The sequence below is a fragment of the Natrix helvetica genome (genome assembly GCF_964273705.1).
Source record: "Natrix helvetica genome assembly, chromosome: Z".
Classification (NCBI taxonomy): Eukaryota; Metazoa; Chordata; class Lepidosauria; order Squamata; family Natricidae; genus Natrix; species Natrix helvetica.
The window spans coordinates 51585924-51600138 of record NC_138554.1 but is presented as its reverse complement, the minus strand read 5'-3'; the positions used below and the strand labels follow the sequence as shown (position 1 = coordinate 51600138).

Sequence of the window (14215 nt, the reverse complement as noted above, 5' to 3'; positions counted from 1 at the left end):
TGAACTTTTCGTAATTTTTTTTAGTCAATGCATTTTTTGGTGATTAGTACCTGATGTTTCTGCAAATCAGCACAAAATCTTTTCATTCAGTGCTATGTAAGATATAATCTGTTTAATTACAGTGTTGTCAATTTTGAGACCTACAAGTACTATATATAATATTGCGTTATTGAAAGACTGTGTTTATAACAACATACCATTTTCTACAGAAAAGTCTATCAGCCATTATCTTGCATCACTGCAAGTCTCTAGCTCCAGATTTTCTGTTTTCAATAGATTCCTCTCCAGCTGCAGAGCTTCTAGTCATGATTAGAATAGCCTTCATGCTTAATCCAGTGGTGGAATTCAAATTTTTTTTAGTACCAGTTCTGTGAGCGTGGCTTGGTGGGCATGACGGGAGAAGGATACTGCAAAATCTCCATTCCTACCCCACTCCAGGAGAAGGTTACTGCAAAATCCCCATTTCTTCCCGACCAGCTGCGACTCAGAAGGCATAGAATAGATGAGGGCGGGCCCAGTCAGATGTGGTATTTACTGGTTCTCTGAACTACTCAAAATTTCCGCTATCGGTTCTCCAGAACTGGTCATAACCTGCTGAATACCACCTTTGGCTTAATCCATTATTTGTTATAATGCTCCATTGAATTTATCAACCTATTATTTAGCATTAATTATTAGAGGGTGCACCTATATAATTGCAAGATTAAGTGGTCATTTTTTTAGCTGCATGAAAGTTCCATTGAATGGTATAATAGCTACTCTGTGAGCACATGATCTAAATGCTTAACCAAGAAATAATAACTAGATCACACTGACTGAACAGGCATGTCTGGACTTCAAATGGAAAAAAACAAAAAACCATGCTTCTGAATGGAAGAAATTGTTTGCAAATCAGTGGAGAAATTGGGATTGAAACCCCTATCCAATTTTATGACAGTTGTGTTGTTTTTAGTTTTGTAACAAAATCATTTTATCAATGCAGTTATTTCCATATTGCAAACTGGGATATCCAGCTGACCTTATTACAGGCTCAATCACTCAGGTTCCCAGCTCTAGTCAACTAACAAAGTTGTTGGGCATAATCAGCAGTTGAGAAGAAGCCCCTGAGAGAGAGATCTTTACAGAATATCATGATTGTAAATGAGAGTGGAAAGTGGAAACATAAAAAGGTAAAAACCCTGCAAGAAGACAATGAATAGAGACAAGAAGTCTCTATCTACATCTACCTCTTTACTGTTTAGTCTGAATATTTCTCCCATCTCTACCATCTTATGCTGCCAGACCTCCAGAATGTTTGAAAGTTTTTTTTTACTTTTCTCCCCTCCACTTTTGGGTCTGGGATTTTTATCTAAGCAATTATATGCTGCTTTTTTTTCCTTTTAGGTTTAGATTCTAGGTAAAAAAGGGATCATCTCACCCAGTTCCAGTCACTGTTCATCTACCCTGCTCCTGCACTTTCTTTGTTGCCTTGGTTGTCCCAGCTTCACAGCAGCCATGATGGCTGCCGCTTCTTCTCGTCATGGATGAGAGGGAAAAGAGCCCCGAGTCAAGCGGGAGAGATGCAGCTCTCCACAACCTACAGGGTGCACTTCTTTTCTTTATCATCCCCTCAGGATGGCTTATCTCCTTTTGGAGCCCTCTGACAGGGGGAATTCAGCACGGGAGCATAGAGACAAGCTCCATGTGTCCCATCTCGCTGCAATGTCAGCCAGAAGTTCAGAAATTAAACTTGATTTGAAGGAGATTTTTCTGCATGTTAATTGCAAACTGAAAACACTGTCAATGGTACATATATTAGGCACTTAAGCTGCAAAAAAAATTATCTGCTGATTGTTTAAATTTATATCCTTGTTTTTGAACAACTCTACGTAGCCTGTGCATGACTCCCATTTCAATACAATAAATATATCACGTAGGTTTGGTTGAGCGAGTGTGACTGGTCAGTACAACTGATCAGTGTAAATTAGGATTTCTTCTTATCTTCTTACATGCTTATGGGGGGGAAGAGGATAATACCTGAGAACATCATTCAGTCAAAGGACACAAACTGAAGTTTTACGTTTGACAATTTCATGAATAATTTTAGGCATCTGTATGGAACGCTCTATTGCATGTCACACTGTTTCAAATGATTTCATCAGAAACAAGTTATTTGTTACTGTGAGTTTCCATCTAAGCAAAAATGTAATGAGATTTTATGAAACAAATACTGTAAAACCAAAATCCCTCTATATCATCGCTGTACACCATACTCCTCTGGCCCCAATTTTCTCAGGTCCTTCATTTGGAATAGATGAAAAGTATAATAGTAATACAGCCATACTAAATGGGTAAATATACTCAGACATAAGACTGTATTGTGGGAATTAGATATTCAGCAAACTTGTTATGCACTTTCCAGCTTTCTCTTTTAACAATAATTTTCAATATTATCAAATAATAATTCCCTTGCCCACAAGATCCAGGTTTTTAATTTGTTGCTAGCCTCAATATTTTTTCTTCGGGAACATTCAAAGTTATGTCTTATTGGAATTGGACTCTTTGTAAAATCCCTCTATATCACCCCTGTACATAGCTTCCAGCACACCATACTCGTCTGGCCCCAATTTTCTCAGGTCCTTCACTTGCTACATTTAGCAGCAATATCTTGGATATTTCCTATTCTTACCTAACTGTCCCCACCTATATATCAGTTTTGCTAGAATATCTGAGTTTTGGTCCATAAAGGGATCAAACAATTCTCAGTTGTTTTTATTTAGGCACAGACCATCCATCTCAGTTTTTATGTTCCGTGCACAAAATGGTTCTGCTTGTAAAATCTTGCACGCAAAAAATCCAACATATCTCCATATTGGATGGGGGGGGAGGGGAATGTACAGGTGGCTTTGTTTTTAAAACTTCCTGGCATAATCTTTAGGATGCCCTATCAAAATATTGATTTAACCAATCTTGCTTGGCTTTTTCATAATTAATTATATTTGAATAAGTGGTACCATTTGTGTATAGCTCCTTCAACAGCTTCTAATTCTGTTTAACACATGATTAGACATTATGTATAAGGAATAATCATATTACTCTTCCGAGAGTGATCAAACCCCCATCATGCCAGTTAAAGATTAAATATGGACTTGTCATTCAGCAACAGTATAATAAAAGCTATTAATATTAGAAGCTAGGAACTGGTTTGAAAGCTTATTTCCACTAAAATACTTTCATTTGGGTTGCAATCAAGATATTTTGGTACATTGTTCAAGTGATTTCTAGAGCTCAGCTGTATGCAGAAATTTTATTCTTCATTGACTTGCAAAAGATGTCAGATGCTTAAAACGTTTAAAATCGGTTCCGGTTCCGGCGGCGGCGGCGACGGGCAGCTCTTTGCCCGCTCCGGCTCCCCGGTGGGCTTCCCCACTCCTTGGGGGGCACAGGACACCCCGCAGAGGGGTCCTGCCGGAGGGGCGGCATCGCGGAGGTCTCCTGCAGCGGCGGCAGCCGGCGGGGGCTCTCTCGCGCGCCCAAGGCACCGGGGAGCAAGCTCGGAGGGCGCATCGCGTTTCCACGCCTCGCGCCTCGCTACAAGCCGACTGGAGAATGCTACAATTGAAGGAAGCAGCTGCGGTGCGGTGAGGTTGCCTCTCTCTTCATCCCTTACTTTGCATGAAGATTTGATTCAGCTTTTAAAACTTTAAAACAACTTTCGGAGCATTTTGGAGGTGCGGCTGGAGGGAGGGGGGTTTCCCCCCCCCCCTTGGACAAGCGGCAAGAAACAATTTTGCTCTCAGCCCCCGGGGAAGGAGGAGGGGGGAGAGCCAACGAATGAAGCCTCACTTAGGCTGAGATGATTTTCTTTTCAATTTAATTTTACATATTACAATGATTTGAGGACTTTTGGAACTTTCTAAAACTTTGTTACGCCTCTGTGCCCAAAACTGGCAGGGCAAGATGGCACACTTCCGTTGTCTTTATGAACTCTGAAACCTGACTCCACCTTTAAAATTCAGGCTTCCGGTCTTTGTCTCCGTGTCTCCCAGAGGAACCTCTTGTGGATTGGTATTTCTTTAACCTTCTAGGGGAAATTTTCTATCTATTGCCAGACTTATTGGAGAGATTCTCTTCTGCCTGGTTATTCTGCTCCCGGATTCACCTGGCTACCCTTCTTTTCTAATTGCTTACTTCATATTTGGACTGAACTTTTAACGTTATAAAGGATGGCATCTAAAAGACCCCCTCCTGGAAAACCTGGCTTTGCCACTTCTGCTCCAACATCCGCAACATCCAGTCCAGCCACACAGTCAAAGATAACAGAACTGATGCAACATAAGACTACAGAGATGGACTTTCAACAAATGCTTCAACAAATTCTACAGGGCCAGGAGGAAATCAAGAAACAGTTAAGGGAAATGAAAGATGAAATTAAAGAAAATCAAGCCCAAATATATAAGAACTCACAAAGACTGAATCTTGTGGAAGGGGGGGTGGAGGAGGTGAGGGGGGGGGTGGAAGCCGTGCAGAAAGGGAACAAAGATCTTGACATCCAACAGATGAAATTAGAATTTGAGAGAATGTCCTATTATCTTAGATTTCAAAATGTTATAGAAGAAGATGGGGAAAATATAAGGGACATCATGACAAACATTCTGGCTGACTATACACACAAAGAAAAACAACAGATGGGGTGGGATATAGATCTGGTTTATAGAGTGAACTCAGCTTATGCTAGAACACACAATTTACCCAGGGAGGTTCACATTAAATTCCTTAGAAAAACCACAAGAGATGAAATTCTGGGTGTACAAAGGGGGCAAGCATTGACATATCATGATATGGAGATAACCATTCTGAAGCAGATCCCTAAGAAGATTAGAGAAAAAAGAAAAAATTATTCGCAATTAGCGAATAAATTATACCAGAAAGGGGTGTGGTTTAGATGGTTGATGCCTGAAGGTATGCTGATATTCTGGGAGGAGACAAGAATCAGAATTAATTCACCCATAGAGGCGCAGGCCTTTATGGAAAAAAATAAAACACTCCTAGAGAAACCACCAGACACTACAACGGACACGCAGGACACGGGAGGGGCCAGAGCTCTGCCAGTGGAGGGAGATGGGGCAATAGCAAGAAGACTCAGATCACAGAAATAAATATGAAAATCATATTATTATAAATTGACCGAAAGTGAAAATGGAATTATATTTGGATTTTATATTGCAATGTTTAATTTGATTGAATTTAATAATAGAACTAATATGCTGATTATAATCAATTATATACTAATGCATTATATATAAATGTACGCTATGGGTATGGAGGGAGGGGGGCCTCACACACTTTGCAACTGCCAAAATTTGTATACCTGTCCATTTACCCTTTTCCCTATAAATTTTGAAAAACCAATAAAATTTTATTACAAAAAAAAAAAAAAAAAAAAAAAAAAAAAACGTTTAAAATCAATGTTCGGGTTTGGCGGAAGTGTTATTTGCAACCCAAATACCGTACTTTTTAGGAGACGGGTCTATTAATATTCCTTCCTTCTAGAAAGGAACAAAAGTTTAGGGAGACAGACCGCCTCAAGATTCATTTTCGAAGACAGCTTGATATGGGAAATCCAGGAAGCGAGGCAACCTCCTCATTTAAGTAAAGGCGCGCTTTGAAAGCAAGCAAGCCTTAGCATCTCACGCATGCGCATTGGGCGATCTCGTTTCTCTCTTGCATGAACCTCAAGAGCGGTAGAAAGAGCACAAGAAATCAAGTCCTCTCCTTCTTCTTCTTCCGGGTCGGATGTTCATTCTCTTGACCTGTCTGTCGTGTCCATCTTGCATGATGGCTGCGCCCAGCCGGGATGAAAAGAAAAGGAAGCAGTTTGGGAATCGTTTTCTCACCGATGCGGCTCGGGTTTTTCAACACAACGCCTGGTAAGTAGCGATTGTGGCTGCTTCTCTCTGCAATCTCTTTTCTGATCCGTTTTAGCTATTTCATAGTTTATGCCAGATCCCTACGTGGGATCTCAAAAAGTAAAACAAAACCGCATTATCTGTTTTGTTCTCTATACACATCTTATATTAATGCTGCATCTTAACAGGTCGAAAGGATGAAATGTTAAGCTTAGTTGGCACAAAGGAAGATGAAAAGGTAAATTAATAGACGGTGTTCAGCTTATTTATGAGCAGTAATCAAGAATAAGAGCTTCATGAGAAAAAATGGGGGGGGGGGGGAATACACAGTATTAATTGCTTTTTCTCATCTTTATAAAGCCTTATAGCCACATCAAGCCACCAGATATTTTAGCTCCAGTTTTTATCTTTTACTGCAAATTCCGCTACTCCTAATGGGTGCAACCGAGGATACATAAATGATGATGTCATCACACCTGCCACATCTTAGAACATAAGTACAGCAGTCCTTGTTAACAACTATTGCAAAGTATGTAACATAACCTAAACTGTTGCAAAGGGTCACAGTCACTAAGCATAAAATTATATGATTGTGATGGATTTACCACTTTAGTGCCACTTTGATCATTAAGCAAATATTAATGTGACTGCAAGTTACAATTTTATTTGCATGGTCTCCATTAACTCTGCTTGTCACAAGCCAGTTGCAAAGAGCACAAATGATAATCATGTGACCTCAAGATTCTGCAACTGTTGTAAATGAAAAGATTGGTTGCAGGCCTTTTAAAAAAATTCTGCCATAATTTCAAGCGGTCACTAAATGAGGCAATCAGTGAGGAAGGTCTACCTGTATGTAATTAGCTATACTTACATGATAAAATGGCCGGTGACATTAAATTTTGCCTTGGCTGTTGCTGGCCACTTTTCCCTTCATCACATGTCCAAAAATATTTGTCCTTTGTATGTGTGGTTATTTTGTCTGATGGTAACTGTATGCAGGTCCAACGAACTGATTTTGATTTTTTAATGACATTTTTTATTTAAAAGATTTTACAAAGATTTTAAAACTTTCAGAAACAGAAGAATTAAGGGAAAAGGGAAAAAAGGATGAAAAGTACAAACAAGCAAGAAAAGTATTCAAAGCAACTTTGTCTTGTTTCTATCAGCTATTCTTAGAAATTGCCATTTCCACCTTTGTATTGCATATATAGTTGCTTTCCTCCAATAAACAAACCTTTCTAATCAATAAAACCTGAAATAATTTAATTTTTATCCATTTTCAGCAAAATGACTACAAAGGGTTTCCAGGCATTTATAAATGTAATTCTAGTTCCGTCCTTAAACAAGTCAATATAGCCATTTCTGCAAACTCAGCTATCTTTACAGTCCATTCCTCTATTATTGGTGTTTCTGTAGCCTTCTATCTTTGTACTGAAGAATTGGATTTTAATACTTAACAATTAACTGTGGTGGGTTAACATTTCTTTTTTGTAGGGATAATGTGGAATGGTCTGAAGAGCAGGAAGCTGCTGCACAAGCAAAGGTCCAAGAACAGAGCATGCAGTTAGTACCACAAGATCAGCAAGGTACTGCAGACTATATAATGAAAATTCTTCCTTTTATATATGACAACCCTATTAACGCTATAGAACCATATATATTGTTATCAAATGTTTTTTTTTACAAGATTAAAAGACAAACATGAAACAATAGGGGCGGGGAGGATATATCAATATCAATAAAATATTTATTTCAATCTAAAAAAAGTTTGCTTTTAGTTCCACTGAAATCATTAGGACAGATTAGTGGGTAGCTTCACTCTTTATGATATCCATGATTGACACAAGTGCTTTCCTAGTTAGAATATCATTTTTTTAAAAGTATATAAGCTCCTAGCATAAGATCCTAGCTATATAAGCTCTTAGCTTCAGAGAACTGAGATTCAGAGTAACAGTCAGATATTATCTGATTTTGAAGGATGTGCTTCTTGGGTATATGAGAAACTAGTTACAACAGTAAATATCTTAAATGAAAAGGCAGCAATAAAGCAAATTACTGGGTAGAGTTCCTGTTACACTTAAGGTATCATTGCTAAATTATATAATTTGTGAGACTTTGTAAATGGAATTGCTGACATTATCCGTTTTTCTTCTTTCAAGATGCTTATGAAATCAATGCAAACATGTATTGGGATGATTTCTATAAAACCCATGAAAATGGATTTTTTAAAGATCGACATTGGTTGTTCACTGAGTTTCCTGAACTAGCTCCAAACCATCCTCAAGGTCAGATTGGCTTACATAATTCTAAGGAAACTGTGAAAAACATCAAAAACTCAAGTCTTGGAAGCTATTCTGACAAACTTTGTGCAGGAGATAATAAAGACTTGGAACATCTGGATACAGAAAGAAAAAATAATAGTAGCATCATCCATCAGTTGCAGTCAGAAGATAAAATGGCATCACAGCTGCAGGAAGAGAAAGATGGTGACTTCCCAGGATCATCTGCTACGTACAGAATATTAGAGGTAAAAACACTACAAATCAAAATTTAAGAATGCTGCATTGAGTGCACAATCCTAATTGACTCAGCATCCTGTTTAGGAGGAGTGGCTACTACTATTATGCAAAGCATCAAAGAGGCACTTCATTTCAACTAAAGCAGGCCCGTGTAGTTTACTAAAAGCTTGGTCCAGCCAAGCCACATCAAAGTGGCTGCTCTAAAGGTCTGCCTTTATTCTGCACATGCACAGAAGATACTTCTGCTAGCCCTTCTAATTACTTGCCCATTACTTTGTCTATTTGAAGGCACTGAAGCATAATCCTTCACTTTTGAATCAAAATATCACCTTGAATTGGTATCTTTAGCCTTTGTACAATGGCTTTGAATGCAATGCATCATCAGTTTGCATAGGCCTACTAACTGTTCCAGGCCCCCTTTGACAATTAATGCAGTAGTCATGATGGCATGTGCCTTGTGTTAGCTATCACTAAGTAATTATTTGTGAACTTTGAGTTCAAGCTGAAGTTCTTTTGCTTTCAGTCATAATTACTCACAAACTTACTATATGCCTTCAATGGTGCTGCCTGTGAGCCTCGCCAGGTAGTGTGTTTTGCATTTGAAAAGTACAATATGAATGGGGGGGGGGGGGATAGGAATGAATAACTGGCAACGTTTTAAAACTAAATATGGTTCTCAAAGGAAAATACATGACTTTTTTTCCAAAGAAACTCATTTTAGAATAGAATGATGCTGTTGTCTGTTACATTTAATTTACAAATGCAGACCTAAAAAAAAAACACCTAATTGCTGACCTCAGAAATAACATGTTTATGGCAACACATGACGAATATATGGGAAACAAGCTTAGATAATAAAAATTATTTCCAAAAGGGAAACCGCAGTAATCTCTTGACATGGAAGTAACAAAAGTCTTTGGAAGTCTCAAACTATCTAGCAATTTTATTACTTTGTTAATAAATAGCAAAATAATTGAGACCTGTTTCTTTTATTGACAGGTGGGATGTGGTGCAGGAAACACAGTCTTTCCTATCCTTCAAACCAATAAGTAAGAAAAATTACAACTCAAATGTATAGATTGCATAGATACTTTCTAGCATTGCGGGATCACTTAGATGCATAGTCCTTGTCACTTCATTTTTAAGTAATCCGTTCCCAATTTAGGAGATTTTTCCCCAACATGAAGACTAATCTTCTGAAATTATGTATAGTTTACATTTGTATATTTATAATAATACAAATAGTTTGCATATATCTGACAGCAAGAAAGCCATCAGTGTATTTAAATTGCATTTTTATAAATTTTGATTTTGGTTGGTACAAAAACCTAAACTTTAACACAGCATTTGTTAATTTCTCTAGGAGTTGTCTTGTCAGCTGACCTAAAAGAGGTCCCATTTGGTGTAATGATTTCTCATTCTTATTTATGGAGTTCTTATAATTGCCCCTCTGAATGAGTAACCATTGTTATGTTTTCTAGAGAGTTTGATTCTTGGCTAACATAATTGTTTCTATTTTATGTTAAAAACCATATTGAGTGTGATGTATTATTTTAATTCATATTATGATCTTGGAAAGTCATACGCTGCTCAAAATCAATTGATTAGAAAAGTCTATAAGTCCCAATACTAAATAAATAAACAATTATTTGCAACAACAGTGGGCATTTTGCTCCATCTTTGTTCTGTTTCTAGTCACTTGATTTGATCCTGACTAACATTTAATTCTATTTGACCGCAGAGTAAAAATTTTAATGGAAAGTTTATCTTCCTGTTGTGCCTAATTGTCATGGAGTCTTTGTTTATCCCTTATTTAGCCACTTTCTAATGGAAAATAGTCACTGCTCTAGAATGTCATGGAGTCTTTGTTTATCCCATATTTAGCCGCTTTCTAATGGAAAACAGTCACTGCTCTAGATGCTATCTTTGGAAACTGTAGCAGCTTGCCCTTCTAAATAAAAAGTGTTTCTGATAAAACTTCTGTTTCATTTCAGTGATCCAGGCCTTTTTGTGTATTGTTGTGACTTCTCTACTACAGCAGTGGATCTTGTCCTGGTAATTTTCTTAGCTAGCTTCCTTTATTTCTGAAAGTATGTAATTTTTATTGTCTCCTAACATATTCTATTGAAGATAAGAGTATAGATATTTAAACAATACATTACCCCTGTAAACAAAATCAAAAACAATGAAAAGGGTGAGCTCCATTTATTATCGTCTCATGACTCCTCTAATAGAACATCAACTCTTCAAAAATGCTGTTCATTTGTGAAAATAAGAAACTAGATGAAATGGAACTATTTATGCCATTAAAGGTTTCTCGTATCCATGTATGTTCAGAGATTTCCCACAGAAATATGGGTGGTTTGCTATAGCAAGTTTATGTGTACATTGGAACATCTAAAAAGCCGTTGGTTCAACTATGAGGCTACTTGGTGGGATTTGGGCAAGTTTCTCTCTCTTAGCTTAATTTACTCCACAGGTTTCTATGAAATAAGAACTGCTATAAGAAAGATAATTGTGTGAACACACAGGCCCATCCAGAATATGATGCCTCTCGTTGCTTTGCGTTCGTTCATGACCTGACCAAGAATCAGATGCCTTTTCCAATGCCGGACGAGAGCCTTGATGTGATCGTTCTTATCTTCGTTCTTTCATCTATTCTTCCAGAAAAGTATGAAATGCTGATGTTACATTGTATTTGTCTAGTAGAGAAATGTGCATTGGGGAGGGGTAGAGATATGATGAGCTGTTTCAAAATGAAACTTTTGTAGTGAGCCCCTCAGTAGGCATTGACTTTTTTCTCTTTCTTTTTTCCAGAATGCAGTGTGTAATCAATAGGCTTAGCCAACTTCTAAAACCTGGTGGAATTATTTTATTACGAGATTATGGCCGTTTTGATCTAGCCCAACTTCGCTTTAAGAAAGGTAGGGTGAAGGCAAAACTATGATATTTTAAAAATGTAATCATTCTACTTCTCATTAAAATAAAATACTAGCCATTTTCATGATATCAAAGTAGTTTGAATAGGTACAGGACTATGTTTGCTCTGCTCCACTAATCAAAATAGCATTCACAAGATATTATTGTTTGTGAATGAATGACAACTTTTTCTGAGTTTCTGAAATCAGTGGCTTCTATGGTTGGTACACCAATGGTGATTCATGATGATGATTGCAAGATGTGATATGAGCACTATTTTTTTAAAGGGATTAAATCCTATAATCATCAGATCCAATTAAATCTGGTGCTCTATGTTAACATTTCATTGGATTTCAGATGAGTACCCTGAAATTTTGTTATATTTCATTGTGAGATTTCACATATTTTTAAAGAAATAAATTTTAATTTAATTTTGAGGTTTCATGAATGCCACTATAGAGGTCACATGCACAGATATAATCACAGACACTGCATTGCCAAATCCTAACTTGTGTGATGATCTTCAAAAACTTTAGTGATTTAGTAATTCATACAAAATAAACATCGAGATCTATGGCCTAGTTGAAGAAAACTGTTTTTTCTTGTTCTTTTTGGGCTAACATTTTCAGCTTTTAACCAGGAATTACTTGTTACCATGCAGGAAGTGGTAATATTGTTCCAAATAATATGCAGGTTATGTCTTTGGCAATATGCAGATCAGAATATTTAATAATGATCTGGGAAAGTGAAAAATTAAGAACAGTTGCTTAATGTTATTTTGTTTGACAGACATACAAGTATTTCTGAGGGTAAATAAATCAATTATAGATTGTGTGAGCTCTTTTTCATCCAGAGACCACTGTCTGGTTATTGCTGCTAGATTTCTGCATATAGTTCATGAATTTAAGAATGCTTCAGCAAGAATTGAAGTACCACTGTGTACTAAGTAAAGAAAAAAAAATATTGTCTTTGCTAAAGTATTTTGACAGTAGAATTGGTTATTACTGCCTTTATCTTTTTGGGGGAGGTAGTGGGAGACAGAAGAAAAGTGGAATAAATGCATTCGCAGTCAAATCTCATTCGTCTCTTCAGGTCAATGTCTGGCTGATAATTTCTATGTGAAAGGAGATGGAACGAGAGTTTATTTCTTCACACAAGGTAATCAATTGGCAGTTTTACCCAGTGACTTGCAATTGAGAGGCATTCCTGAGGAGGAGATCTTATAGCTTTGATTGAGAAGCTCTATAGACAGATCTTATAGCTTCTGCCATTCTCATTGGAGATGTACAGTCTGATTGGAGCAATATATTAATCCTGAATTATTACAGAATCAACTAGGGTGCTAAGTTGTCACCTTTAAAATTAGCTGGTCTACTAGTTATGAAACTACATGACAACTTCACTTGTTTTCTATCATAACTTCTTGAGAGCTTTTCTTACTTTCTAAGGCTATATTTCTTTCCCATGAGAAATATGGGGGAGGGGGATCTATGCTACCAAACATCCTCAACAATTTCCTTAAAAGCCTTTGACTAGCCCCTGTGGAATTCCTCTAAATTGTCCGACCAAAAATGGTTTCCCTACAAGGTATAATTTAAATGATTTGGCTACATTGATATTTTTGATTTCATTGCCATGTAGTAATCAATAAATAATTGAAACTTGTCTTTTATAGCTATTAATATGAAAACTTAGGTAAATTAAATTCTTTCCTTTGTATCGTAGATGAGTTGGATTTTCTGTTCTCTACTGCTGGCTTAGAGAAAATTCAAAATATTGTTGACCGCCGCCTCCAGGTGAACAGAGGAAAACAAATCACCATGTACAGGGTCTGGATCCAATGTAAATACCAGAAGCCACCAGGAGATAACAAGCCTGTAGCAGGGAGAATTTCTTCAATTATTAATTGAACTTAATGAGATCTTTTCTGGGAGAATGTTTCCGTGCTATAGAGAAAATCATCATATATATGATACACACATGTAACTCTGTTGTGCTGTTCTTGGATGACCATTACTTTTTGATGGTGAATATTTTAAATCGGGAACTGAGGGAAAGTTTCTCTGTTTACCCAGCATTTATAATGAGTTTTGTACATTACACAATTCTTTTGGAATTCTCATAATTTACATGATTGCTTATCAGTTATTTGGGCTAATTTATCACACCTACAGAAATACCTTCAATTCCAGTTTATCCATTGCTAAAATAGTTTTCTCTTAACATGGCCTGAGGGAGGTCATTTTTCCTCTAGTTTAAAAAGATCATTAAATTTTAGCCAATACTGAATCCCTTTAGGTTTTGACATTTTGTATCCAAGATAGCTTTTCCAATTTTGGAAGGTCTACAGCAGGGGTGCTCAAACGCTTTAAACGGGGTCAATTTACGGTCCCTTAGACTGCTGGGGGGCTGGACCGGCTGGGTGGGCATAACTAGATTGTCACATGGCTAGGTGGGCATGGTTAGGTCATGTGATTAGGTGGGCGTGGCCAATTTAACAGTCCATTGAACAATGTACACAAATTAAACTTTAATTCATTTTGCTCCTATTTGCTTTTGTTTGCATGTTGCTCTTTTGGTTTTACTAGATCATTTTTTCAGTTGTTTAGGACTCTAGTGGTCCACTTCAGGAAACTCAGTTTTGCAGCAATTCTTCTCATCCCCAAGGAGCTTGAGAAATATCTCTCCCTCCCACCACCTCTTTCTCTCTCTCCCTCTCCCCCTCTCTTTCTCTGTCTCTTTTTATCTACCTTCTGGAGGCGGAGGTAAAAAATGGGCAGGTTTTTTTTGCCTCATGGGGCATGTGTGCCCCATTTTTCAACCCCCACCTCCAGAAGCATTCTGCAGTGCAAAAACAGCCCAGTTTTTTTGGCCTCCTGGGGTGTCTAT

The 14215-nt window shown here is 37.4% G+C and overlaps 1 protein-coding gene across 1 annotated transcript; it reads left to right on the top strand.

The window, feature by feature from the left end:
* Window positions 1-5702: 5702 nt before the first annotated feature.
* LOC309401840 (tRNA N(3)-cytidine methyltransferase METTL2-like) lies at window positions 5703-13865 on the top strand. The gene is made up of 9 exons (XM_081971129.1): window positions 5703-5909; window positions 7383-7474; window positions 8048-8415; window positions 9407-9456; window positions 10402-10462; window positions 10939-11078; window positions 11225-11331; window positions 12419-12484; window positions 13052-13865. Exons 1-9 carry the CDS (start codon window positions 5776-5778, stop codon window positions 13234-13236), a joined length of 1203 nt encoding a protein of 400 aa, XP_081827255.1. The 5' UTR covers window positions 5703-5775; the 3' UTR covers window positions 13237-13865.
* The last annotated feature ends 350 nt before the right edge of the window (window positions 13866-14215 follow it).

Excerpts from the sequence above, each read along its gene's own strand:
- LOC309401840 (XM_081971129.1), top strand. The coding sequence starts at position 5,776 with ATGTTCATTCTCTTGACCTGTCTGTCGTGTCCATCTTGCATGATGGCT. Across the intron at positions 9,457-10,401 it reads CCTATCCTTCAAACCAATAA|TGATCCAGGCCTTTTTGTGT; the intron begins GTAAGAAAAATT and ends GTTTCATTTCAG. Across the intron at positions 12,485-13,051 it reads AGTTTATTTCTTCACACAAG|ATGAGTTGGATTTTCTGTTC; the intron begins GTAATCAATTGG and ends TTTGTATCGTAG.